Below are 25,457 nucleotides of genomic sequence, written 5' to 3' on the forward strand. Positions count from 1 at the left end.
CCACTTCATCCCAAACCTCGCCACAGTCTTCAACAAAACCCTAACCCATTTATTCAACCTATCACTAACAACTGGTGTTTTCCCCTCAAGCTTTAAACATGCCTCAATCACACCTATCCTCAAAAAACCCTCTCTTGACCCATCCTCTGTATCTAGCTATCGCCCTATATCACTTCTCCCCTATGCCTTAAAACTACTGGAACAACACATGCATCTTGAACTGTCCTCCAATCTATCTTCCTGCTCCCTCTTCGACCGCTTACTATCAGGCTTTGGGTCACACCACTCCACTGAAACTGCCCTAACTAAGGTCCCCAATGACCTATTAACCACCAAGAGCAAGCGACACTACTCTATCCTCCTCCTCCTGGATCTATCCTCTGCCTTTGACACAGTGGACCATTCCCTGTTGCTGTGGACCCTCTCATCCCTTGGCATCACAGACTTGGCCCTATCTTGGATCTCGTCATACCTAACTGACTGGACATTCAGCGTCTCCAACTCACACACCACCTCCTCACCTCGCCCCCTATCTGTCGGAGTCCCGCAAGGTTCAGTTCTAGGGCCCCTACTCTTCTCCATTTACACTGTTGGCATGGAACAGCTCATAGAATCTCACAGTTTCCAGTATCATCTCTATGCTGACGACACACAGATCTACATCTCTGGACCAGATATCACCACCCTACTAACCAGAATCCCTCAATGTCTATCCGCTATTTCATCCTTCTATTCCGCTAGATTTGTAAAACTTAACATGGACAAAACAGAATTTGTCGTCTTTCTCCATCTCATGCGACCCCCCCAACGAACCTATCCATTACAGTAAACGGCTTCCCACTCTCCTCAGTCCCACAAGCTCGCTGTCTCGGGGTTACCCTTGACACTGATCTCTCCTTCAAACCACATATCCAAGCCCTTTCCACTTCTTGCTGCCTTCAACTCAAAAATATTTCACGGATCCGTACATTCCTAAACCAAGAGTCTGCGTAAACCCTAGTCCATGCCCTCATCATCTCCCGCCTCGACTACTGTAACCTCCTGCTCTGTGGCCTCCCCTCGATCACACTCGCACCCCTCCAATCTATTCTAAGCTCTGCTGCCCAACTAATCCACCTGTCCCCCCACTATTCCCCAGCCTCTCCCCTCTGTCAATCCCTTCACTGGCTCCCCATTACCCAGAGACTCCAGTACAAAAGCCTAACCATGACATACAAAGCCATCCACAACCTGTCTCCTCCATACATCTGTGACCTTGTCTCCCAGTACGCAACCTCCGATCCTCACAAGATCTCCTTCTCTACTCCCCTCTTATCTCCTCTTCCCACAATTGCATACAAGATTTCTCTCGAGCATCACCCCTACTCTGGAACTCTCTACCACAACATATCAGACACTCACCTACCATCGAAACCTTCAAAAAGAACCTGAAGACCCACCTCTTCCGGCAAGCCTACAACCTGCAGTAACAACCGATCGACCAAACCACTGCACAACCAGCTCTACCCTCACCTACTGTATCCTCACCCATCCCTTGTAGATTGTGAGCCCTCGTGGGCAGGGTCCTCTCTCCTCCTGGACCAGTTGTGACTTGTATTGTTTAAGATTATTGCACTTGTTTTTATTATGTACACCCCTCCTCACATGTTAAGAGCCATGGAATAAATGGCGCTATAATAATATATAATAATAATCCCTACAATGTACGGTATATCTTATTTTTTCACATAAATCTATATATATATTTTGTACATAAATATACATCTACATATATACATACATTGTAAGATGGCTGAAGGCCAGGTCCTTGAGGGAAGATATGTATCATCGAGGTTGATAGCTTCGGTGCTGTAAGCCCAGGAAACCAGGCTCCAGCACATGTAGTGCAGAGAGAGTTAACAGGGCGAAACAGGGCTGGGTTTACAAGCAGTCATTGAGATGGGTGGGAATGACTGCTCACATATACCCAACCCAGGGGCATGGTATGGAAAATAAAATGGACACCAGGTATCTCATTCAGATTCTGCGTCTCGAGATGTGTACATCTCCAGTGTGTTCGCTAAAGGACACTATTCTGAGCAAACGAACCCGCACTACTATATGGACTATTTATTTTCTGCTTTTCACTCCATGGTGGACAAGGCTGTCTTTTTGTTTTGCTTATGCTGAGCGGTTTATGCAGTCTAATAATAATAATAAACCAGCCTGGACATTTTGATTAAACCGATTCCTCAACCATAGCTGAGTGTGTAGAAATCCTATAATATGTAAATGTCAGTGTGTTTGAATTTTTTATTTTGATAATTACATATATTTTTCTTTTGCTATTCATAAATATTTATGCTTTGTAATTTGCGGTGTACAAATATCTATTTTTATTTTGCCATTTCTAAAAGTATATGTGTACCGATATTTATTTTTTTGTTTTATTATTATATTATTACTTTGCTATTTACATTTTGGGACAATAGGTGCGCTTGAACTACCAATCACCTGAATGTTTCTATTGCAGAAGCGATCAAGAGATCGCATGTTCAAGTGCCCCTTTTGTCCTAAAATGCAGCAATACTGTAGCACAGAGGTCTATGGCCCGATTACTTACCTCCCATGATACCCGGACACATATGAGTGGCATAAGTGTCGCTGTGCAAGGAAACATCAGCGAAGGGATTGCAGGACGTCATCAGTGCTCCGTTATTCATTTTCTATAGTGGTTGTGTCCTCACTGATCATAAAGTGATGGCAGATCCTAGCGAGACTTTACATAATGCTAATTCCCTGCCCTTTTACAAAAATACCTTAAAAATATATTGACCATTGGAGTATTCTGGGTTCTTAAGCAGCAGCAACGTAAGGCCGTGACCAGGCCACAAATGCTGATATCGCAGTAAAACCTCATATGAGAAAGCAGCCGCCACTCACCCTGCTCTTGTAGGAAGATCATCCGGTCCAGCAGAATCAGGGTTTCCACTAGTGGGGCCAGCAGCAGGGCCAGGCTGAAGAACGACACCACTTTCTGGTGCTGGGACAACATTGCTTCTACTAATGTGTGACTGAGGGGGGTACAAGGATCCAAGCCAACACGCCGCAGTCCCTGCTTAGCATACCTGCAAAAGAAATGAACACAGAATCCATCATCTCCACATGCGTTAGTGAGCGGCACCGGAGAATGCCTCTCTACGTACTCTATGAAAAGCAGCTTGTGAGCATTCTTGATGGTCTGAACCCCAGCACGTTTCATGGTGGGATCTATGCCTCGGATCACCATCTCCAGCACTGCCCTGTAACAATGAATCCGTAACATGTCGCTCTCCTCTTTAAGGCGCTCTATGTAGTCTTCGATGGCATGGCAAGCCACCTCTCTTGACTTGTAAGAAAGTTTGTGGCCGGGGAGTTCAGAGACCCAGGAACTTATGGGGTAGCCATACTGTTTTAGGGTCGAGTCAGGAAACTGACATGGAGCCAGCACCCCGGGAGGCCACGGCACTTCACTGGTTGTTAATTTCATATAGCAGCAAGCAACAGAGGTGATGCCAACGATGTGGGGGCACCTGGTGAAGTGGCGTAACATGGCGACGCTGAGGTCTCCGCAGGCATGGAGTCCGGTTAATATAAAGTTGTCCTTCTGAGTAAAATGGCGCTGGTCTAAAGAGCTTACACTTGGACAGGAAGATACAACTGGTTCTTGTGTACAAGGAAATGTCAGACTCGTGTTGAATCCAGTCTCTTTGTGATCCATTAACTGCTGCATAAACTCTTCCCAGGAGGCTTGAGGGTCTACACAGGCTGAGATGTGAAGCGGAGGTCTGGATGACTTGATTCTGGTAACATCGTAAGCAGCAATCTTAAAGTAGAGAGAAAAACAAGGTACAAATGAAAAGAATGTGGCAATAAAGTTGCAAGCAATATTCATCGGCAGGGATGGCGATATAAAAGCCAGCAGGGGTCATACTATTATGAGGTATGGGGCTTTTTCCACAAACAGGCCTGGTGGTGGAAGCAAAAATAAACTTGGCACTCAAATTGATGAAATATGAGGAAATTGCATTTATTTTGCATCCAGACAAAAAAACAGAAGAAATAACTAAACGTTTTCGGCCTCACATTGGACCTTCATCAGAGTACCTTGCTGGTTCAGAAGGATAGGACAGTGTGCTTCAAATAAGCTAGAAGGATGATTAGAGAAAAATGCCTGAATGCTATTTAAGAAGGCAAAATTGAATGTGGCTAAATTAAATGTAGCGCGTCCATAAATGGCGACTGCCGTCGCTGTGGTAGAGTACTGGATGCTGCGTGGGGAATCAGAATTCAGTTCAGACAAGCGTCCTTCTGTCCAGCACCACCACAAACACAGCACTTTGAAGCAGCGACCATAGTCGCCCCACGTGGATGCGTTGCACATAATCTGATCTACATATACAGCAACCAGCACTTGGTCACAACGATAGTGATTACCCATAAAGGACATGCTGAACTGAAATCGGATTCCCCACGCAGCATCCAGTACTCTACCACAGCGACGGCAGTCGCCGTTTATGGAAGCGCTACATTTAATTTAGCCACATTCAATTTTGCCTCCTTAAATAGCATTCGGGCATTTGTCTATCGCCTCATTGGGGGACACAGGAACCATGGGTGTATGCTGCTGCCACTAGGAGGCTGACACTATGCAAATAAAAAAGTTAGCTCCTCCTCTGCAGTGTACACCCCACCGACAGGAAGTAGGATATTCAGTTTAGCTTAGTGTCAGTAGGAGGTGGACACGGGTCTTTCATTAGAGGTACGTTAGAGGTTTTCAGGTACCACGGAGGGATACAGGGTGAACAGTCACACCTGTACTTCCACAAAGAGACTATAAGTATGGCGTGTACTGCCACCCCGTATCCTCATACGTCTAGTCGGCAGGACCCCAGCCCCCAACACAGAAGCGTGTTGAGGTGATTCGAACCCGGGCCTGCCTCCGTCTCCCACCCACTCGCCCACCAGAGCCTGTCGGTCTGAGAAGACGAGAACGTCCCACATCGCAGGATTTCGGACGTCTGATCCATGCTGGACGGGGAGGTACTTTTCTTTCCTCCCAGGGTCCGGTGAAGTCAGGAAGAAGAAAGAAGATGAGAAGATAAGAAAAAGATAGGTCCTGTTTTTTTCCCTTTATTTCTTTCATACCTGCGCCCCCATAGCGGTGCAGTCAAAGGTGTATCAGTACTCTAGACCCGTGCAGTCACTGGCGTAATGTATAGTAGTACTCTAGACCCATGCAGTCACCGGAGTAATACGAAATAGTTCTCTGGAGCCGCGCAATCACTTGCGTAGTAGCACTCTAGAGCCGTACAGTCACCGGCATAGTAGTACTCTAGAGCCGTGCAGTCACTGGCGTAATAAGTGCTCTAGAGCAGTGCAGTTTCCAGCAGCTGCCGTCATCTGTGCCACTGTCTGCCCCTCACCTTCCACAGGGAGATGGACCATTATAAAACCTGCCATATGGCGTTCACTTTGCAGAAGCTTTCAGTTGCACATTTCTCCTCGGAGTTTTCCGTTTTGTCACACTGCTGTTGTGATTTCTGCTATTGCAGACCTGTGCCTTGATTTTCAGCAGTGCGAGCCTTGGCTATTTCTCCACACACAGTGATGCTAGAGCCCTGGCATATCAAACGTTTCCCTATCTCCTGCTCTCAGGCACTCTCCATCTCCCTGCAGCCTCCTTTGGATGCAACCATTACACTGCTCTAAGCAGAGAGGGGAGCTGCTCCTATCCACCTCATGACTGCAGTGTTCGGACCTAACTTCCAGCTAGTTAAGAGTCCGTATTTCCTGTGGCTCAGTGGATAAAGAATCTGACCACATATCGCAGGCGCAAAGGTTTGAACTCAGGTGCACAACAGAGAGTAGAGTTTAGTCTCCCTGTTGACAAGCCTACTGTCCTACCCTCAGGAGAACGAGCACGGAAGGACATACTTCAAGACAGACTCCGTGCTGCGGCTTACTACACGGAAGCTGTTATTCTGCCTAATGCCGTCAGGTATCATGACCTAGACCGCAACACAGAATCAACTCTCTCCTATACCCTTCTCCAGGGTTCTCTCCATGCTGATTAGTCACAGGATATCAAGAGCCGATCGCAGCTGTACTCTGTCTGCCATAGTCGCAGGATACTGAGAGCCGATCGCAGCAGTACTCTATCCGCCATCCAGGTTTTCGCACGCACCACCTTCCAGGTACAGTACGGTATTTGACACTGTTGTATCTTCAGCGGATCAGACATGTCTTGGACTGACCACTGCAGTGGTACTGGCGTTCTGTACTGTATTCAGGTAAGTCAGACGCACTCTCCTATTCCTACCGTACGATTGCAGCAGTACTCTGTCCGCTATCCAGGTTTTAGAGGTCATCTTCCAGACACATTTATTCAATACCTGCCGTCTTTCCAGTGGTTTAGATGTGCCAGAGACCGATAGCTACATGGGTCCTGATCTTTTGCCCCAGAGTCAGGTGAGTCAGAAACTCCCTCTATCACGCTCGTAAGGGTCCTTTGCAGCATCTGCCTAGGCTCTCTAGTCATCACTCAGAGAGAGGTGCCCGGTATTCATCACTTCTGGCTGGCTGCCGCAGCGGTTACAATCCGCTTTCAGGTGAGTCAGAGGAGCAATTTTTACCGTGTGTTTCATGGTCAATAACGTCTGTGGTCTATTAACAGCTATACAGAAGATCTACCACGTACCACAGGGTGGATCTCAGTGCCACAGGGTGGACCTCAGTGGCAGCATAAGTGGCCAGTCCACTTTCAGTTAGGTCGGACACGCCTTAGTTGCGTGTTGCACTCTGGGGGCCTTTCCTCTCCGTCTGGTTATTCGGGCCTACCACTAACTATAGGTCTATCTGCACTATCCAGTGCGTTACTCCTATCATATATGATTACAGTATTATACGTTCTGGCTGTCTCTTATGGAGTCAGAGCCCATATAATACCTTGACTCATGATGTTCACCGCACTATTCTAGAGGTCCTTGAACTACCTCAATATAGAGCTTCCTATTTATGTGTTAGTACTTACCTCTTTTTTTCTTACAGACACTGGATTAAACCTCGAGCATCTCTGGACTTTTATTTCCGACCGTGGCAGGAACAGGTTCTTCCACCTCGGAATAGAATTGGATCCTACTCTGTGCAAGCATCGTCCAGTGTAGAAGGCTGCTCTATGCCTATGCTCTATGCCTGGATCCAATTATGAAGTTTTGGTGATAATATGTTCCTTCCTTCAGCAGGATTCGTATCCTTTTCACTGTTATCCTCGTTTGTGTGGTGTCTTATACTTAGGTAAGTAGATCCACACACTACAATCCTCTCCCTGTTCCAGAGGGTCCGGGATGGATAGGGTCACTCATGTCGTCATGGGTAAGGATCTTCCCTTTGGCAGACAAGTCTTTTCTGGGGCCTATGTACCCCTTCCTAGGGCCAACTTTCCATGGAATTGACATACTCTAGGTTTTCCATTTTCAAAGGAGATCCTTTGACTGCTCATATCCGATTGTGCCTATCATTGCCCATCTTGTCAACATTTTCCATAGTCCCTGTTAACCGTCTTCATCCCTGTACGCTTAAGTTTAGCTTCCTGATGGATCTGAGTCCGCGGAGTCGTCTGGTTGTCTCCGTTCTATCTACATAGATGGGCAAGAGATGGTCTCTTCAAGCGGTTCTCCCTTTCTGAGCCGTTTTGTTGATGTAGCAGAGTCTACATTGCTGGGTTGAGATCCAGGGTTTCACCCGAGGCCCCTTCAGTATGTCCTCAGCGTTTGCTCTCTAGCAGGTCCCCAGTACCCTACTCTCAAGTCCCTTCTTGTCATTTCAATTTAATGGTCTTTTCTGGGTTTTCTTTTGGAATCCTTAACCCAGCCGTTCCAAAGAGGGAAACGTCTCGGTTTCCTATATTTCCTCTCTCCTGCCCTTACTGCGAACTGGACCTCTTCTCCGTCTCTGGACCCTCCGGTTTCCAGATTTTCCACCGATACAGTCCTCCTCTCCCAGAGAGAGCATCCCTCTTGGATACCAACGGCGGATTAATAGTCCATGGCAAAGTCAACCATTGAAGTGTCCGCCGTTACATTGTGCCCTGCCTTTGTCTCAACCTGGGCAGCAAAGTTTATAGATGCATGGGCTAAGCTGCTCCATCAGGGCACCCTTCATGGAGTCCGATCAGAGGAAATCGCTGTCCTTGCGGACCAATTTACTCTTGCAGGGAAGTACATGGAATCCGACCCCGCGGATGCCGCTGCAGGTGCTGCTTGGACATCCAGCAATGTCGTGCCAATCCGAAGGTCCATTTTGCTTAAGGCGTGGCAGGACTTATCCTCTAGAAAGTCCCCTCTCCAGCTTGCCTTCCGAGGTTTTCCGTCAGTTTGGCTCCAACTTGAACCAATTATTAAGGAGGTCATCGGAGGGATGAGTTCTCTTCTTCCTCAAACTAAACCTCGTTGTTCTCCTGGGACCGCATGTGCTTTCCTTTATGTTATGAAAGCCTTTATCCAGGTCCTCCTTTTCTTCAAGACATCGGACATTCCTGCATTTTTGCGAGGGGCGAGTCCTTTTTCGTTTTATACCTTCTTTTCAGGCTCTCAACCACTTCCAGAGTCTGCGTCAGCAGTTTTGTACATTCTGTGAATCACAGGTTCAGTGCTCTGCCCTTACCTTGCCGAGGTTCTCCATGGCTCTGTCCATCATTCTTGATTCCTTTCCTTTTGTCCTGCTTGGACTCATCCTTCGTAGTGTTCACTCATCACGCTACCGGGTCAGGCCAAGGTGCATCTATCCAGCTAAGGCCGCCTCTCCCCCCTTTCAGTATACAGGCTCGGCGTAGAGAGGCCCTCCAGCCTCCAAATCAGCGTATGCCCGCAAAATCCAGTCAGCAATGTCTAGATTTCCGGGTCAGAGCAGAGCTCCTCCTTCCAGGTTTAAGGCGCACTCTACCCGGGCAGTGGGCGCCTCCCGGCGGTGCACATATAGGGCCTCTGCCTTGCACCTCTACAGACCGATGATCGGTCCTCCACATTTTTGCAAAACTTCCATGCCTAGCTTAGGCGTATGCCGGCTTAGGTAGGAAGACCTTGCAGGCGACGGTGGTCAGTTCCTCTGACCCTGATTGGAGTTGACTGCTGTTCCCGCCCCAGGGACTGCTTTGGGACGTCCCATGGTTCCTGTGTCCCCCAATGAGGCGATAGAGAAAAGAGGGATTTTTGGTACTCACCGTAAAATCTCTTTTTTGGAGCCTTCATTGGGGGACACAGATAACCATGGGTGTATGCTGCTGCTGCTAGGAGGCTGACACTATGCAAAAAAGGAAAAGGACAATAGCCCCTCCCCGGCAGTATACACCCACCGACAGGCACTGAGCACCTCAGTTGGTGAAAAAGGCAGTAGGAGAAACAACCATAACTGAGAACACACGAGTACCAACTCAATCAGGACTTGTAGGCCCAAACACGGTACAAAGAACAAATAACCAGGGAGGGTGCTATGTCCCCCAATGAAGGCTCCAAGAAAGAGATTTTACGGTGAGTACCAAAAATCCCTCTTTATCGCTTCATTGGGGGACACAGATAACCGTGGGACGTTCAAAAGCAGTCCCGGAAAAGGGTGGGTAGAAAGGAAGCGAGAAAAGGGCCAGTGTGCGACCGCCGCCTGCAGTACCTTCCTACCAAAACCTGCATCTGAAGAGGTCTGGGTATGAACCCTGTAGAACCTTGTGAATGTATGTAAAGCCGGCCAGGTGGCGGCCTTGCAAACCTGCAAAGCGGAGGCCTGGTAACGAACAGCCCAGGAAGCATCAACAGCTCTGGTGGAGTGGGCCCGTACCCCAGGAGGGGGCTGTGTCTCACGAGCACGGTAGGATTTCGTTATAGCAGAACGAATCCAGCGAGAAATAGTGGATTTGGACGCTTGAAGGCCTTTCCGGCGACCCTCAGCAATGAGAAACAGAGAGTCGGATTTGCGAAAATGGGCAGTTCTAGAAAGATAGATCCGAACAGCCCTGACAACGTCAAGCTTGTGAAGAGACTTCTCCGAGGGGTGAACAGGAGAAGGAAACCACCTTGGGAAGAAATTCGGGGACAGGTCTTAGAACAACCTTGTCCTGATGAAGAATCAGGAAGGGGGAGCGGCAGGATAATGCTGCCAGCTCGGAACCTCTTCTAATTGAAGTGATGGCAATGAGGAAGGCCATCTTCCAGGAAAGAAAGGAAAAAGAGACGTCCTGAAGTGGTTCAAAAGGAACGGTCTGAAGGGCACTGAGAACCAAATTGAGGTCCCAAGGTTCCAGCGGAGGCCGAAAAGGAGGAGCAAGTAGAGCAACTCCCTGCAGAAAAGTCTTCACTTGAGAGACGGAATCCAAGTCCCTTTGGAAAAGAATGGACAAGGCAGAAACTTGACCCTTTAGGGTACTGAGGGACAAACCCAAGTCGAGACCCGACTGCAGGAAGCCCAGAAAGTCCGGAAGGGAAAAAGTCATTGGAAAGACGTTGTGTGTCTCGCACCACCGGAAGAAAGCCTTCCAGTACCTGTGGTAAATGCGAGAAGAAGCCGGCTTCCTGGCTCTGATCATGGTCTGTATAACCTGATGAGAAAAACCAGACTCCCTCAGAACCGCGGCTTTAACAGCCATGCCGTTAAATGCAGGGACTGAGAACTCTGGTGGAAGAGTGGGCCCTGTGAGAGAAGATCTGAGCGGTCTGGGAGTCTCCAAGGGGTATCCGCGAGTATGTTGACCAGCTCCGCGTACCAGGGGAGCCTTGGCCAGTCTGGAGCTATGAGTATGACCGGAATCCCCTCTAACTTTATCTTTTTTACTACCCTTGGGATCAAGGGAAGTGGGGGAAACAGGTAAGGAAACTGAAACTGCGACCATGGGACTATCAGAGCGTCGTGGCACATGGCCAGAGGGACCCGGGATATGGCGACAAACTGAGGAACCTTGTGGTTCATCCGAGATGCCATGACGTCTGGGGTGCCCCAATGAAGACAAATCTGGTCGAATACTGAGGAATGGAGAGACCACTCGCCTGGTGGCAGAGGAAGTCGGCTGTCCAATTTTCGACGCCCGGAATGTGGACAGCTGAAATGACCGGAACGTGACGTTCCGCCCAATTAAGTATCCTTGCTGCCTCTGCCATTACCTGACTGCTACGCATCCCGCCATGGTGGTTCAAGTACGCCACCGCCATGGCGTTGTCTGACTGGATGCGGACGGGACGACCGGCCAGGAGTGATTGCCAGTGGAGTAGGGCAAGGAAGATTGCTCTGATCTCCAGTAAGTTGATAGGAAGAACAGCCTCCTGGTGGGTCCAGCGACCCTGCGCTGTGAGATGTCGGAAGACCGCTCCCCAACCGAGCAGGCTGGCATCTGTGGTGATGACCTGCCACCTCCCTCTGAGGAGCGATGAAGAGAGGGTCCACCAGGTCAGTGACTGCCGAACCTGCCGAGGCAGGCGAACGGGGCGGTCCAGTGAGGTCGTGGATCTGTTCCAAGTGGAGAGAAGAAACAGTTGGAGGGGACGTGTGTGGAATTGGGCAAAGGGAACGGCCTCCATGGAGGCAACCATCTTTCCCAGGACTGCCATGCAGAACTGAAGCGAGCGAGGAGCTGGGTGTTTGAGAGATCAGGCTGCCTTGTGGAGACCGCAGAACTTGTCCAGTTGGAGGAAGACCCGAGCCAAGTTCGTGTCGAATTCCATGCCCAGGAATGACAGAGGCTGGCAGGGAATCAGATAGGACTTGTCCCGATTGATGATCCACCCGAGGCGAGTCAGAGTGTCCAGAGAGATCTGGAGGCTTCGCACACAGTCTCGATGAGAAGAACCCCTGATCAAAAGATCGTCCAGGTAGGGGATGATGAGTATCCCCCTGGAACGAAGAATGGCCATGACCGCCGCCATGATCTTGGTGAAGACCCTGGGAGCCAACGCCAGGCCGAACGGGAGAGCCGTGAATTGGTAGTGCTCTTCCTGGATAGCAAACCGAAGGTACCTCAGGTGCCGTACGCAGATAGGAACATGAAGGTAAGCATCCTGAATGTCCACCGAACACAGGAACTCCCCGGGCTCCATGGCGGCAATCACAGACCGCAAGGACTCCATCCTGAAGTGGCGGAGTCGATTATGGCGGTTCAAAAACTTGAGATCCAGAATTGGGTGAAGGGAACCGTCCTTCTTAGGGACTACAAAGAGGTTCGAGTAGAACCCCGAAAAACGCTCGTTTAAAGGGACAGGAACGACTATGCCAGCTGTGACCAGGGAAGAGACGGCCTGAAGGAACCCGGGCAGTTGAGACGGTTGCCTTGGTGGCCGAGAGAGGAAGAAACGATTTTCCGGAAGGGAAGAAAATTCGATCTTGTAACCGGAGGTAACTACCTCTCTGACCCAGGCATCGCTGACTACAGAGAGCCAGGCGTCCCGGAAGGAAAGAAGTCTGCCTCCCACCCTGGAAGTCATTCCAGGTGGGGGTGACCCGTTGGAAATCTATCGTAACAGGAGCCACCCAGGTGGAGGCAAAACTGGGGCAGAAGGAAGCTCCTGATGCCTTGAAATCTGATTTGGCTAGAGTCTCAATCTGTCTGTCCGTAGCGTCCTTAAGCGACGCACAGTCAGGTAAGGATAGGACCATCTTGGATGAAAGACGGGAAACCGGCGGGTCCACCTTTGGAGATTCTGCCCATTTGGCAAGGAGGTCAGCACTAAATGGGTATAATAAGTCCAGGTGTTTTCTACCTGGGAAGCGCTTCTCAGGATGTTCCCAGTGCTTAGACAGGGTAGACTCAAATTCCTCGTGATTGGGAAAGGAGCGAGAAGGACGCTTGACCCGTTTGAAGGAGACAGAAGGATCCTGTGAAGGAACCTCGTCCTGTTTAAGCTTAAGAGTTTGGGAGATAGCCAAGATGAGACTACCCACAATAGCCTGTATGCCAGGCGTCTGGTCTGAGTCAGAGTCAGACCCAGACTGGGAATCTATGTCTGACCCAAGGTCCTCCTCCGAAGAGGGGAATTGGGAAGAGGTGAGCAGCTTGGGAACTGCTGAGGGACCCGGAGAGCTGGAAGAGGAGCCAGACAGGGACCTCTTTCTAGAACGGCCGGCCGGAGCGTTCTTCTGAGGGTCGATAACAGGTGCATGCGACTCGCCATGAGAGACGGTCGGAGCACTGGTGGCTGTAGCTAGATGCGGAAGTCGTTCAAGCACCTGGACCAGAGATTGGGATACTTTAGTCAAGTCAGAGACTGACTGAGACATAGCAACTGCCCACTCTGGGGGAGGGGGAGTGCACTCATCCCGAGATTCGGAAGCTTCCTGCGGAGCAGACATGGTAGGTGGACTGCAGGATTGGCAGAAGGGTGACGACTGACCTGCTGACCACTTTTTCTTGCAGCGTGAGCAAGCGTAATGAATGATGGTGGGTTTGGAAACAGAAGCCCCAATAGAGTTGGACATATGTAGGCTGTGAGCTTATAGTAAGAAAAAAAGGGTTGGAAAGCTCTGCCTGTGTAAGTCTAAACTACTGCAGCGCTGCCTTCGGAGTATGATATACTACAGGGGAGGGTTGCTAGGGTACGGATGAAAGCCTACCGTACAGGAAGGAAAGAGCTTCAACTGAGCCGGTATCTGTGCCCCCCGTGTGGAGTAGCGTCCGGATAGGAAGCAGAATCCAAGATGGAGGAGGAATAGAAGCCTCGTGGGGAAGGAGGGGGAGTGGTTAAGTGCACAGCAAATGACCGGGAAGAGAGGAAACCCCTGATAGGTCCAGCGGCAGAAGGGGGCGTGTGAGCTGTTTAAAATATCACTGGGCGCCAAGAAAGCGCGGGCGATTAGAAGACGTGGCCGACCGGCCCGAACTGAAGTAAAGTGAAAGTAAAAAAGGGGAGCCGCGGCGCTGAATGGACAACGCATGGAATAGACGGCAGGGCAGTGCTGACAGGACCAGGGGAGGGAAGGGAGCGAGCGTGTAATACAAACAACAATCCCCTTCCCCCCGATATATCTTCATTACCTTGATCTTCAGCGCTGTATGAGGGTCGTCCAGGGGCCCAAGGGAAGGCAGGGACGCTGGAGAGAAAAACCCTCTTCCAGGAGACGGCATCAACCCCCATAGGGAAAAAAGGGGGGGAGGTCACCGCTGGTGACTACCGTCTCCCTCTCAGCCCTGTCCGAGGAGAGGGGTGAGGAGGAAATTCGGCAAGGACCGGCCACCAAACTCACCCTGAGGCACCAATGAAGGCACAGGGGAGAAATGTCCTGCCAGCAGGCCTGAGCGTTGCAATGTGGGTGACACCACACTGCTCACTCAGCCGCTAATAATGGGAAGGCAGAGTGAATTAACACCCTGATTCCCTAGAAGTGGAATCTGAAAGACAAAATAAATAATTAGTAAAACACAACAAACCTGCGAAAGCAAAAAATGATTAGCTGCGGATCTGGGAGATCCAGGTCAGCCTCCTACAGACACTAAGCACAAACTGAGGTGCTCAGTGCCTGTCGGTGGGTGTATACTGCCGGGGAGGGGCTATTGTCCTTTTCCTTTTTTGCATAGTGTCAGCCTCCTAGCAGCAGCAGCAGCACACACCCATGGTTGTCCTGTGTCCCCCAATGAAGCGATAAAGAAACAGGATTTTTGGTTGCTTATCGTAAAATCTGTTTCTCGGAGCCTTCATTGGGGGACACAGCACCCTCCCAAGTTGAACAGTTCTGTTTATTGTGTTATACCGCTAACCTTTGAGTTCTTTGAACACTCTTTGAGTGTTTGAAACTGTTAATCTGTAGAGCGCTGCAGAGTTTGTTGGCGCTATATGAATAAAGATTATTATTATTATGCTCTCTCTTTACACGTTGCTTCTCCTACTGCTTTCTCACTAACTGAATATCCTACTTCCTGTCGGTGGGGTGTACACTGCAGAGGAGGAGCTAACTTTTTTATTTGCATAGTGTCAGCCTCCTAGTGGCAGCAGCATACACCCATGGTTCCTGTGTCCCCCAATGAAGGCTCCGAGAAACAGATTTTACGGTAAGCAACCAAAAATCCTGTTTTTCCTCTTATCATCCTTCCAGCTTATCTGAAGCACACTGTCCTATCCTTCTGAACCAGCAAGATACTCTGATGAAGGTCCAATGTGAGACCGAAAACGTTCAGTTATTTCTTCTGTTTTTTGTCTGGATGCAAAATAAATGCAATTTCCTCATTTTTCATCAATTTGAGTGCCAAGTTTACTTTTGCTTAGATTACGGGTTGGATACCCTACTTGAGCACCATCCACAAGTCATTTTTATTGAGTGCCTTGCTGTTTTCTACTTTTCAGACCTGGTGGTGGAGTCTGCATACTCCTGTCCCCACAATGCACGTTACAGGTTATCCCTCCAGCTCCATCACTCTCATTCCCTTCTTTTGAGGTCCACACTATCAGGCTCTTCCATCCCCTCTCCCTCAGAGTAGCGGTCATATACCCAATTCCTTGACCATTTCTCTGCCTGTCTGCCGCACTTTATGTCCTCAGAACTACCAACCCTGATACTGGGAGACTTCAACATCCCCATTAACAGCCTCACTTCCACACCTGCATCCCATCTTCTATCCCTAACTAATTCTCTAGGCCTCTCACAGCTCTCAACCTCTGAAACACACAAAGACGGTAACACCCTTGACCTGGTCTTTGTCCGGGTCTGTTCAATCTCCTACCTAGACAACTCACCGCTTCCCCTCTCTGACCACAACATTCTCTCCTTCACGCTACAAATCCTCGCCCACCCCAGCACATTCCTATCTACCACAAATTTAGAAATCTATAAGCCAGTAACACTCATACACTTTCAGACTCCCTACACTTATCATTGTCCCCAATCTCCTCTTTTTCTTGTCCTGACCTGGCTGTACATCACTTCAATTACACTCTTAGAAGCACCCTGGACCAAGTAGCTCCCCTCACCCTCAGAACCTCCAAGCAGAGTAAAACAGCCCTGGCTCACATCGCAAACTCGGCTTCTCCGGCAATGCTATAGGTGTGCTGAACGCTTATGGAGGAAAACTCGCACACCAGAAGACTTTATACACTTCAAATTTATGTTAAGAACCTATAACTCTGCCCTTCACCTTGCCAAACAGTCCTAGTACACCACCCTGATCTCCTCACTATCCAACAATCCCAAGAAACTCTGTGACACCTTTCCCTCCCTCCTTAGGCCAAAAGCACAAGCCCCTATCACAGACATTTGTGCTGATGACCTGGCCTCCCACTTTATAGAGAAAATTGATAATATCTGTCAGGAAATCCGCTCCCAGCCACCAAGTTCAGTGACTCCCATCCCTCCCTGCATCTCCCCTGGCTCACTCTCCACATTCGATCCCATCACAGAAGTCTCCAAGATCCTCTCTTCTTCTCATCCGACTTACATGCACTACTGACCCCATTCTCTCACATCTCCTCCAGTCTCTCTCTCCAGTCGTCACAAGTCACCTAACTACAATTTTTAATCTCTCCCTCTCCTCTGGCATTTTCCCCTCCTCCTTCAAACACTATCATTACTCCATTATTAAATAAACCCTCTCTCGATCCATCCTGCACAAATAATTACAGACCGGTCTCCAATCTCCCCTTCATCTCTAAACTCTTGGAGCGCCTGATCTACTCCTGCCTTACCCGTTACCTCTCCACTCATTCCCTCCTAGACCCTTCACAGTCCGGTTTCCGCCCCCTACATTTGACAGAAACTGCACTCATCAAGGTGACCAATGACCTTCTGACAGCAAAATGTAACGGTGACCACTCTCTGCTCATTCTCCTCGATCTTTCTGCAGCTTTCGACACTGTTGACCACCCTCTCCTACTCTCTAGGCTCCAGTCACTAGGCATTAAGGACACTGCTCTCTCCTGGTTCTCCTCCTACCTTTCTGAACGCTCCTTCAGTGTTCTGTTCTCCGGCTCCACTTCATCTCCTCCTCCTCTCACTGTTGGGGTACCTCAGGGCTCAGTCCTGGGCCCCCTTCTCTTCTCCCTCTACACGGCCCCAATTGGACAGACCATCAGCAGATTTGGCTTTCAGTACCATCTTTATGCTGATGACACACAACTATACACGTCATCCCCTGACCTTACCCCTGCTGTACTACAGAACACCACTGACTGTCTGTCCGCAGTCTCCAACATCATGTCCGCTCTCTATCTGAAACTCAACCTCTCCAAAACTGAACTTCTTCTGCTCCCGCCTTCTACTAACCTCCCTAAATCTGACATTTCCCTCTCCGTGGGTGGCACCATAATAACACCCCGGTAGCAGGCGCGCTCTCTCTGAGTGTTATGTTTGACTCCGATCTCTCCTTCACATCCCATATACAATCTCTTGCCCACTCATGCCGCTTACACCTAAAGAACATCTCTAGAATCCTCCCTTTTCTCACCATGGAAACAACAAAAACCCTCACTGTCGCCTTGATCCACTCCCGCCAGGACTACTGCAATGCTCTATTAATTGGCCTTCCCCTCACTCAACTTTCCCCTCTCCAGTCTATCCGTAATGCAGCAGCCAGGGTCGTCCATCTAGCTAATCATTAGTCAAACGCGTCCGCTCTTCGCCAGTCATTACACTGGCGGCCCATTCATTACAGGATACAATTCAAAGTTCTTGTTCTCACCCACAAAGCTCTCCACAGTGCGGCACCCCCATACATCTCCTCCCTCACTTCTGTCTATCGGCCTAGCCGACCACTGCGCTCTGCAAATGACTTTCGACTAACCTCTGCACTAATCCGTACCTCCCACTCCCGACTCCAAGACTTCTCCCGTGCTGCGCCAATCCTCTGGAATGCTCTACCCCAAGATATTAGGACCATCCACACCTTGCAGTTTTAGGCGCTCCCTCAAAACACATTTGTTCAGAGCGGCCTATCACGTTCCCTAATCAAAGTCATTTTATGTTTGTGTGTGTAGCCCATTCACTACTTCCATCTATCCCCCACCCCCTGAAGATGGCTGGACCATCATTGTAAATACATCATTGTAAATACACACCTGTACTTTGTATCTCCCCACCTCATTGTAGACTGTAAGCCCTCACGAGCAGGGTCGTCTTATTTTGCTTTAAATATTGTATTGTTAACGATGTTACTTATAACTGTTGTGTTTGAAACTGTTAAACTGTAAAGTGTTGCGGAATATGTTGGCGCTATATAAATAAAGAATATTATTATTATTGTTTTTCACTTTATAATTCCTACATGTGGCCACTAGATGTCCTTGATTTGGCTCCTTTAGATTTTAGTTCTATAGACAAGCTACAGGATTCGGCCACTAGATGTCACCCTGATTAATAGGGACAGAAGGAGACTAAAATGATTGAGAGCAACACTGAGGACATATAGTGGCCACATGAAGGAATTACAATGTGAAAAGGGTCATTACAGAAAGTGTTCTGTCCTATAAACTTATTAATTTTCCAGGAATCTGCTTAGCATATACTTTTTTTTAGAACAATTGGTCTCTCTGGACCACTGCCTCCATTGGCCCCGATTCACTGGACTAGGTCTTATCATCCATCCTATGGGTGGGTGATAAATGCTTCAGTGTTGTCTAAATTAATCTATCGTTTTGCCGAAATAAAGTCACCTTTGTCGGCCTCACTCGCTCCTTCTTCAGCATGTAGATGAGATCTCGGTCAAATTTGATGGCCATAGAAACGAGGTTGTGGTCGGCTTCTAGTGCTGTCACGCCAAGCCCATGACCGAAGGATAAGACCCTTGACAGGTGACCCTAGAAAGACAATGTAGTGGTGGAGAGGTGATCAGCAAGCATCCAGCAGTCATTTTCATAGATGAATATTGTCAGCTACACCTACAGCAACATTATAGGGGTTAAGGGCATTGTATAAATAGATAATGTTGGACAGAGCTTATAAAAAAAAAATCACTTTTGCATTTTATTGCCTATTAAAATTTGCAGCCGTTCTTGAGAAATCAACACTTTTCTTTTGTTTACAACTTGTTGCCTAGGAGACTGACCACTGCTGCTGTCTAAATTCTAAGCACTGCATTGAAGCTGCCCGGGAATAGGAGGGTAACAGATCACTCCATCTCCACAACAATATTTGTAGGCTTTTCTCAATAGAAAAGATTGTGTAATACGTGCGCATGTTCTGCTGTCTAGCAGCGGTGGTCAGTCCCCGAGGCAACGAGCTGTAAACAAAACAAAAGTCTTAATATCTAAAGAATGGATGAAAATTTAAACAAGCAGGCATTTGAACATGTGCTCTTCTTTACAAGCACAATGCAACAATACCCATTTATGAAGATGAGAACAACCCCTTTAAAGGGATGCGATGTAGCCATCTAGTGGGATCATGTACGTCCGTCAGTCAGCTATCACTAAAATCCTTACCTGGCCACTGCCGATGTCCACTACATGATTGCACCCTGTCACGTCACTCAGCTTCTTTACAAGCTGTGGGATTATAAGAAATGACAAGCTGAGCAGACAGTGCCCCCGAGAGGCTTTATAAAATGACGCGTGTGCATGCGAGTAGGGGCCTTCCACTAAATTGCCTCGTACCTTCCCCAAACGTTGGATTTCATGCTGCTTCTTGGGCTTCACGTGTTTCCGAAAGAGTGGATGCAGTAAGGAGCTCTGGCAGTGGTTTGACTGGAACTCGGCCGGTCTCTTCATGTCTGCGCTGCCCACATCAGGACGTGGCGTTCGCTGGTAGGACAAGGTCTGAGCTGTGACCTTCAAAGCCAAGAGGCTGAGCGGCCATACTGACCTGTAACTGGACAGGAAACAAACAAGCTGACTCTCAGCACTGCTCAGCATAATCCTATGTATGTGCAGTGCTCAGAGAGGAATGATGTGGCATAGACCGACTCCTGTAATGTGTCCAGCTGAAATGCCACACAATCGGCATCCTGTGATGGTGTGCTTGGGGCCGTCAGCAGTGATGGATGACATCTGGAAGACATATAAATGCCACTGGGGTCTAACGCCCATTCCATCATTGTCAGGTGCAGTGGGTGTATGGCGCGGGCTCAGCTCCTGAGACGGCTCCATACAGCGAATTGTATGTGTCCGGCGGGTATGAGGCACAACAATCAGCACAATGTCTGTTTGCTTGCTGACCAGGTGACTTGCATTCATCTACCTCGCATTCCTTGTGTTACTGTTTGATAGGAGTAGATGGGCCAGCTCCGGAGCAGTCAGGTCTGACAAAGCTATCCTCCAAGACTCAGGCAGTGTGTCCCACAGGTTGTCAGTGAAAAATTCCTGAAAAAAAAAAAAGATTCTTGGTATACTCCTATCTCACCACATTTATTATTGCGGTACTTTTTTTTGTCCAGTGTAAATCACACAAAAATACAATAATTGTTTGGACAATAAAAAGCACTTTCTAGCAAGAAAAAAAATCTTGCTAAACTCTGTATGGAATATTCTGGAGGCAGCTTCCTTCTGACATGTGGTCCTTCATGATCACGGCTCACTTCTCCTGCCCTATACTGATCGAGCAGGAGAAAAACACCAGGACCTGCATGGAGGTTACACGACCCGAGCAGCTGACACACCTGTCTGGTTATCAGTCACATGACTGGAAGGAACTTCAGCCTATGGTCATTTATAGAGCACGTTTTATGATGTAGCAGAGCCACGTGTGTGTGTAGCATAGGCAATTGTGTGTATGTAGGAAAGTCGTATTTGGGTGTGCAGCAGAGACGCGTGTGTAGCACAGCTGTGTTTGTATGTAGGATATTCACGTGTGTGTGTGTAGTTGAACTGCGCGAACATGTGTACGCATGTAACAGAGTCACATGTGTGCATGTATGTAGTAGTGTGTAGCATAGTAATTTATATAGCAGAGCCATGTGTGTGTGTAGCAATGCTGTGCAACTAGCAGAGCTGTGTGTATGTATGACCAGGGTCACACGTGTGTACGTAGCGGAGCTGTGTGCATATGTAACAAATCTGTGTGTGTAGAATAGCCATGTATGTAGCAGTGCTATAGCTATATAGCAGATCCATGTGAGTGTGTGCATGTAACAGAGTCACTTGTGTGTGTATATAGCTGGGATGAATGTGCATGTACAGTGTATCTGTGCGCTTGTACTGTGTATCTGTGTGCTACAAAGAGTATACAGAATGCATGCGGTGTAAAGCGTTGCATGTGTATTGTAAGGTGGCTACCGGACACATTGTTGATGGGAGCTATGTATACAGATGTGATAGGTGGTTGTCCTCTGTAATGTAAACCTGGATTATTACTCTAGTGCACATAGTTCTAGGAGACTTGTTTGGTGCATCTGGGCCAAATTTTTCAGGCAGGCCTGACAGATAGGTGGGTCTGCCTGATACAGACCCCATCCCTGGAGGTAGTTCAGAGGGTAAAATGGAGTCAGTTTGTTTGACTCGTAGTCTGTGTGTGTGTATACTGGATGCTCTCCAGGCTGCGTGACCAGGACCGTCCCTCAAGTGATTTTGTTAAGAACGGTTTACTTTGTTTTGCCTGCACTGAAAGACCATTAATTTTCCTTTGCTTTTGGCTGGTTTATAAAGCAACAATAAACCAGCATGGACTTTAAAATGGAAACGGTTCCTGTGTTACCTCACCACGCACACAAGTGAGTAGCATTCCCACACTTGGAGTTAGAAGGGCGGGCAGCATTCCCAGGGAACATGTGACTGCTACTGAGGTATTGCATGTCCTGGGTGAAGAAGACTATAAGCCAGCAAGCAACATCAGGCAGCATGGAAGACCTGGTTAAACACCTGGTGCAAGCCCAGCTGCAGCAGCACCAAAAACAATAGCAGGTGCAACATGAGACGAATAAGCTGCTTATGCAACAGATCCAGCAACAGCAGCACCGTCACCAGCAAAAGTCTGATCTACTCGCAGAGACGGTTAGTGGCACGGAAGTAGCTCCGACTGTTTAAGAATCTTGTTCAGGGATATTGACTTTTATGGTTGTTGTGTCTGTATATTTTAATTCACTAATAAATGTTACATTTTAAAGGTCTCTAATTTGCTAATTCTAATCCCATATATGGTTTAATCAATTGCAATAAATACATCCATATTAGTCCCAAACAACATGGTATCCATTGGTCCAAATTTCCCCAGATACACTGTATCCATTATAATATCTGACATTACTTATATACAGCCAAGATCGTGGTTTTTCCTCCGGACACATAGTGTTAAACTAATCACAGGTCATTCCACGTTCTCCTGCAGCACGGACGGTGCGCATGTGCAGCACTCCCCTACTCGGGTTCTTCCTGCGGCGCTCACGCACAGACAGGTTTGCGCTCCATGCTTGCGTGTCAGGAGCGCTGACAAGAAGACTATTGAAGCGAGAGGGGCGGCATCGCCATGCGCCGCATACGTCATGCTGGGGACCGCGTTGCAGATAGGCTAGAGTGGCGGTAAAGATCCCGGCAGCCCCTCACTACGACACGCCCCAGGAAGAAGCTGGCAGTGAAACGTGCGTCGGGGTGAGGGGACGCTGAGGTGACCACGGGCAGTGGAGCCTTCAGAGACTGATTATTACCAGGTAAATTTAACAAAGCACTTTGCACTTTATTTTCATGTATTCTTCCAAATCCTTCCCAGGTGTCAATACTAATGCCACACATTGTTAGGTGTTGCAGTTCCTATTGATTTGTCCACACAAGTGATAGACAGTAATATATGGGGGCAGCACCTGAATGTACATATAATACAACTGCGATCTTAGGACTTTTTTTTATAATTTAACGTGTTGTACCGTAATAATGATGGTGTGGTGATGTTGTGAGTACATTATTTAAATACGTATTACCTGATTTATTCACTTTTGTTGGTGCTTCTTATGGCATATTGAAATTATGATAATTTATTAGTGATTATACGGACTTTATTTCTAATTACTCTGAGTGCCACCACTAAGAGTCCCCTATTGTGACATCTCTGCATTTCAATTATCATGTTTTAACTAACAACAAATAAAGTTATATTTTTTATAAGGATCTCTTCGGTATTTGACCCATTATTTGGTTCGAAGTGTTAAATATACTGTTCTCGGAATTGCCTGAATGTACAAAGGTCATAGAACACAAGGTTCTGACAAAAACCCGTGTGTGGGTGAACCTGAAGCCCTATCAAAATGCTGAGGCCCAGCAAGAGCTGATCTTTAAGGAAGTATGGAGTATGTTGAATCTCGGAGTCATTGATGAATCCAATAGTGGGTGGTCTAGCCTGATTGTACTGGTTCCAAAACCAGATGGCAAATGGAGGTCTGTATCGATTATAGGAAGCTGAATGACGTCTCCAAGATCGACGCATATCTGATGCCGCGTGTCGATGAGCTAACTGAGAGACTTTACCGGAAACGTATAAATTACCTTGGATTTAACAAAGGGTTATTGGCAAATCTCCAAATCACAAGAAGCCAAGAAGACGGCATTTTCTACGCTCGACAGATACTTGCAATATGTCCCGATGCCATTTGGTCTTCAGGAAGCCCAGGTCACCTTCCCGAGGGCCATGGACCGGATCCTCTCACCCCATAAGAATTACGCTCCAGCATACCTGGACAATATCGTAATCTTCAGCCCAGATTGGAAAAATCATCTGGGACAGGTCCAGGCGATGTTTGATGCTCTCTTGAAGGCATGATTCACTATAAAGTGGACACAATCCAAAACTCGCAGAGACCACTCTCAAAGAAGCAAGTTAGAACCTTTCTGGGAATCATGGGATACTGCAGAAGATTCATCCCAAACTTGGCTATGATGGCCGCACCCCTGACTAACCTCCTTAAAAGGATGAAATCACCTATAGCCAAATGGACTGCAGAGGCGGAGACAGCCTTTCAAGAACTGAAAGAGTCTCTGGTTGACCCCGACTTTAAGAACGAATTTGTACTCCAGACAGATGCCTCAGAATTCGGTTTAGGAGCAGTCCTTTTTCAGGAGTAACATGGGCAGGAGCACCGCCTGCTCTACCTGAGTAGGAAGCTGTAGGCATGTGAGAAGAATTATTCCATCAAAGAAAAGGAATGCTTGGCCATAAAGTAGGTGGTGGACACATTAGAATATTATCTTTTAGAGTGAAAATTTAAATTAGTATCAAACCATGCCCCACTCAGGTGGATGGGGGAGAAAAAGGGGAAAAATGCTCCAATTACCAGCTGGCTTCTAGCCTTGCAGAATTTCAGCTTCCATGTGGAAAATAGAGCCAGGAAGCTGCATGGTAATGCCGATGCTCTCTCGAGAATCCGCAATCTAGTAGTAGAAGGTGCCCCACGGCTTTAGGCAGAAAGGGGAGGTATGTAAGGTGGCTGTTGGACACACAGTTGATGGGAGGTATGTATCACTTTTTCATCTGTGTTGTAAACTTGGGGTATTGATTGCTCTAATGCACCTAGCACTAAGAGGCTTGTTTGGTGCATCTGGGCCAGATTTTACGGGCAGCCTGAGAGATGGGAGAGTCTGGCTAACACATACCCCACCCCTGGGTGTGGTTCACTGGGAGGAGACCTCCTGTGTGATGACTCCAGACTGAGCCCATATACTCGATACCATTCAGCCAGGACTGTCTCTCAAGTGACTTTGTAGGAACTATTGACTTTTTTTTGCCTGCACTGAAAGGCAGTTTATTTTCCTTTGCTTCTGGCTGGTTTATGAAGCACCAATAAACCAGCATGGACATTTAACCCCTTAGTGACAGAGCCAAATTTTTGAAATCTGACCAGTGTCACTTTATATTGTAATAACTCTGGAATACGTCAACAAATCCCAGTGATTTTTAGGGTATGTGTCCATGTTCAGGATTGCTTCAGGATTTGGTCAAGATTTTATGCAGGTAAAATCCTGACCAAATCTGCACCTGAGGTCACTGGCAGGTCACCTGCGTTGTCCTTGAGTTTTTCTGCAATGTAAGGACATGCTGCGTTCTTAAAAGACGCGCCGCATGTGAGTTTTCTCGGGTGTGCCGCATGCGTCTTTTACTGCATAGTGGAGACAGGATTTCATGAAATACCCTCCACTATGCTGTAACATCTGGAAGCTGCGTTTTTTATGCATGCTGCTCAACGCTGCGTCAAAAACTCAGCGTTTCCTGAACGTGGACACATACCCTTAGGCCGGCCTCACACTCAGCGTATATAAATATGGTCCGTTTATTACGGCCGTAATACACAGAAAAGTCCCCAAAATAGTGATCCGTATGTCCTCCATAGGCAGGGTGTGTCAGCGTATTTTGCGCATGGCATCCTCCATATGTAATCCGTATGGCATCCATACTGCGATATTTTTGCGCAGGCTTGCAAAACCGACATCTAATGGATTTATGTGCTCAAATGTTCGGGAAAACATATATACAGTATATATATATATATATATATATATATATATATATATATATATATATATATATATATATATATATATATATATATATATGTCATTGAGACACATATATAT

At 47.8% G+C, this 25,457-nt stretch overlaps 1 protein-coding gene across 4 annotated transcripts in view; it reads right to left on the bottom strand.

The window, feature by feature from the left end:
* Positions 1-25,457, bottom strand: part of METTL25B (methyltransferase like 25B) — a 78,137-nt gene that overhangs the window by 9,488 nt on the left and 43,192 nt on the right. For all 4 annotated transcript variants that reach the window (XM_077258149.1, XM_077258157.1, XM_077258140.1 and 1 more), the window contains 6 exons: positions 20,146-20,267; positions 19,563-19,776; positions 19,392-19,454; positions 18,624-18,767; positions 3,186-3,844; positions 2,923-3,107 (listed from right to left, as the gene is read on the bottom strand). In XM_077258149.1, the coding sequence (XP_077114264.1) occupies positions 2,923-3,107; positions 3,186-3,844; positions 18,624-18,767; positions 19,392-19,454; positions 19,563-19,776; positions 20,146-20,267 (1,387 nt within the window). The remainder of the gene's footprint in view (positions 1-2,922; positions 3,108-3,185; positions 3,845-18,623; positions 18,768-19,391; positions 19,455-19,562; positions 19,777-20,145; positions 20,268-25,457) is intronic.

This window comes from Ranitomeya variabilis, chromosome 1 (assembly GCF_051348905.1).
Source record: "Ranitomeya variabilis isolate aRanVar5 chromosome 1, aRanVar5.hap1, whole genome shotgun sequence".
Lineage (NCBI taxonomy): Eukaryota > Metazoa > Chordata > Amphibia > Anura > Dendrobatidae > Ranitomeya > Ranitomeya variabilis.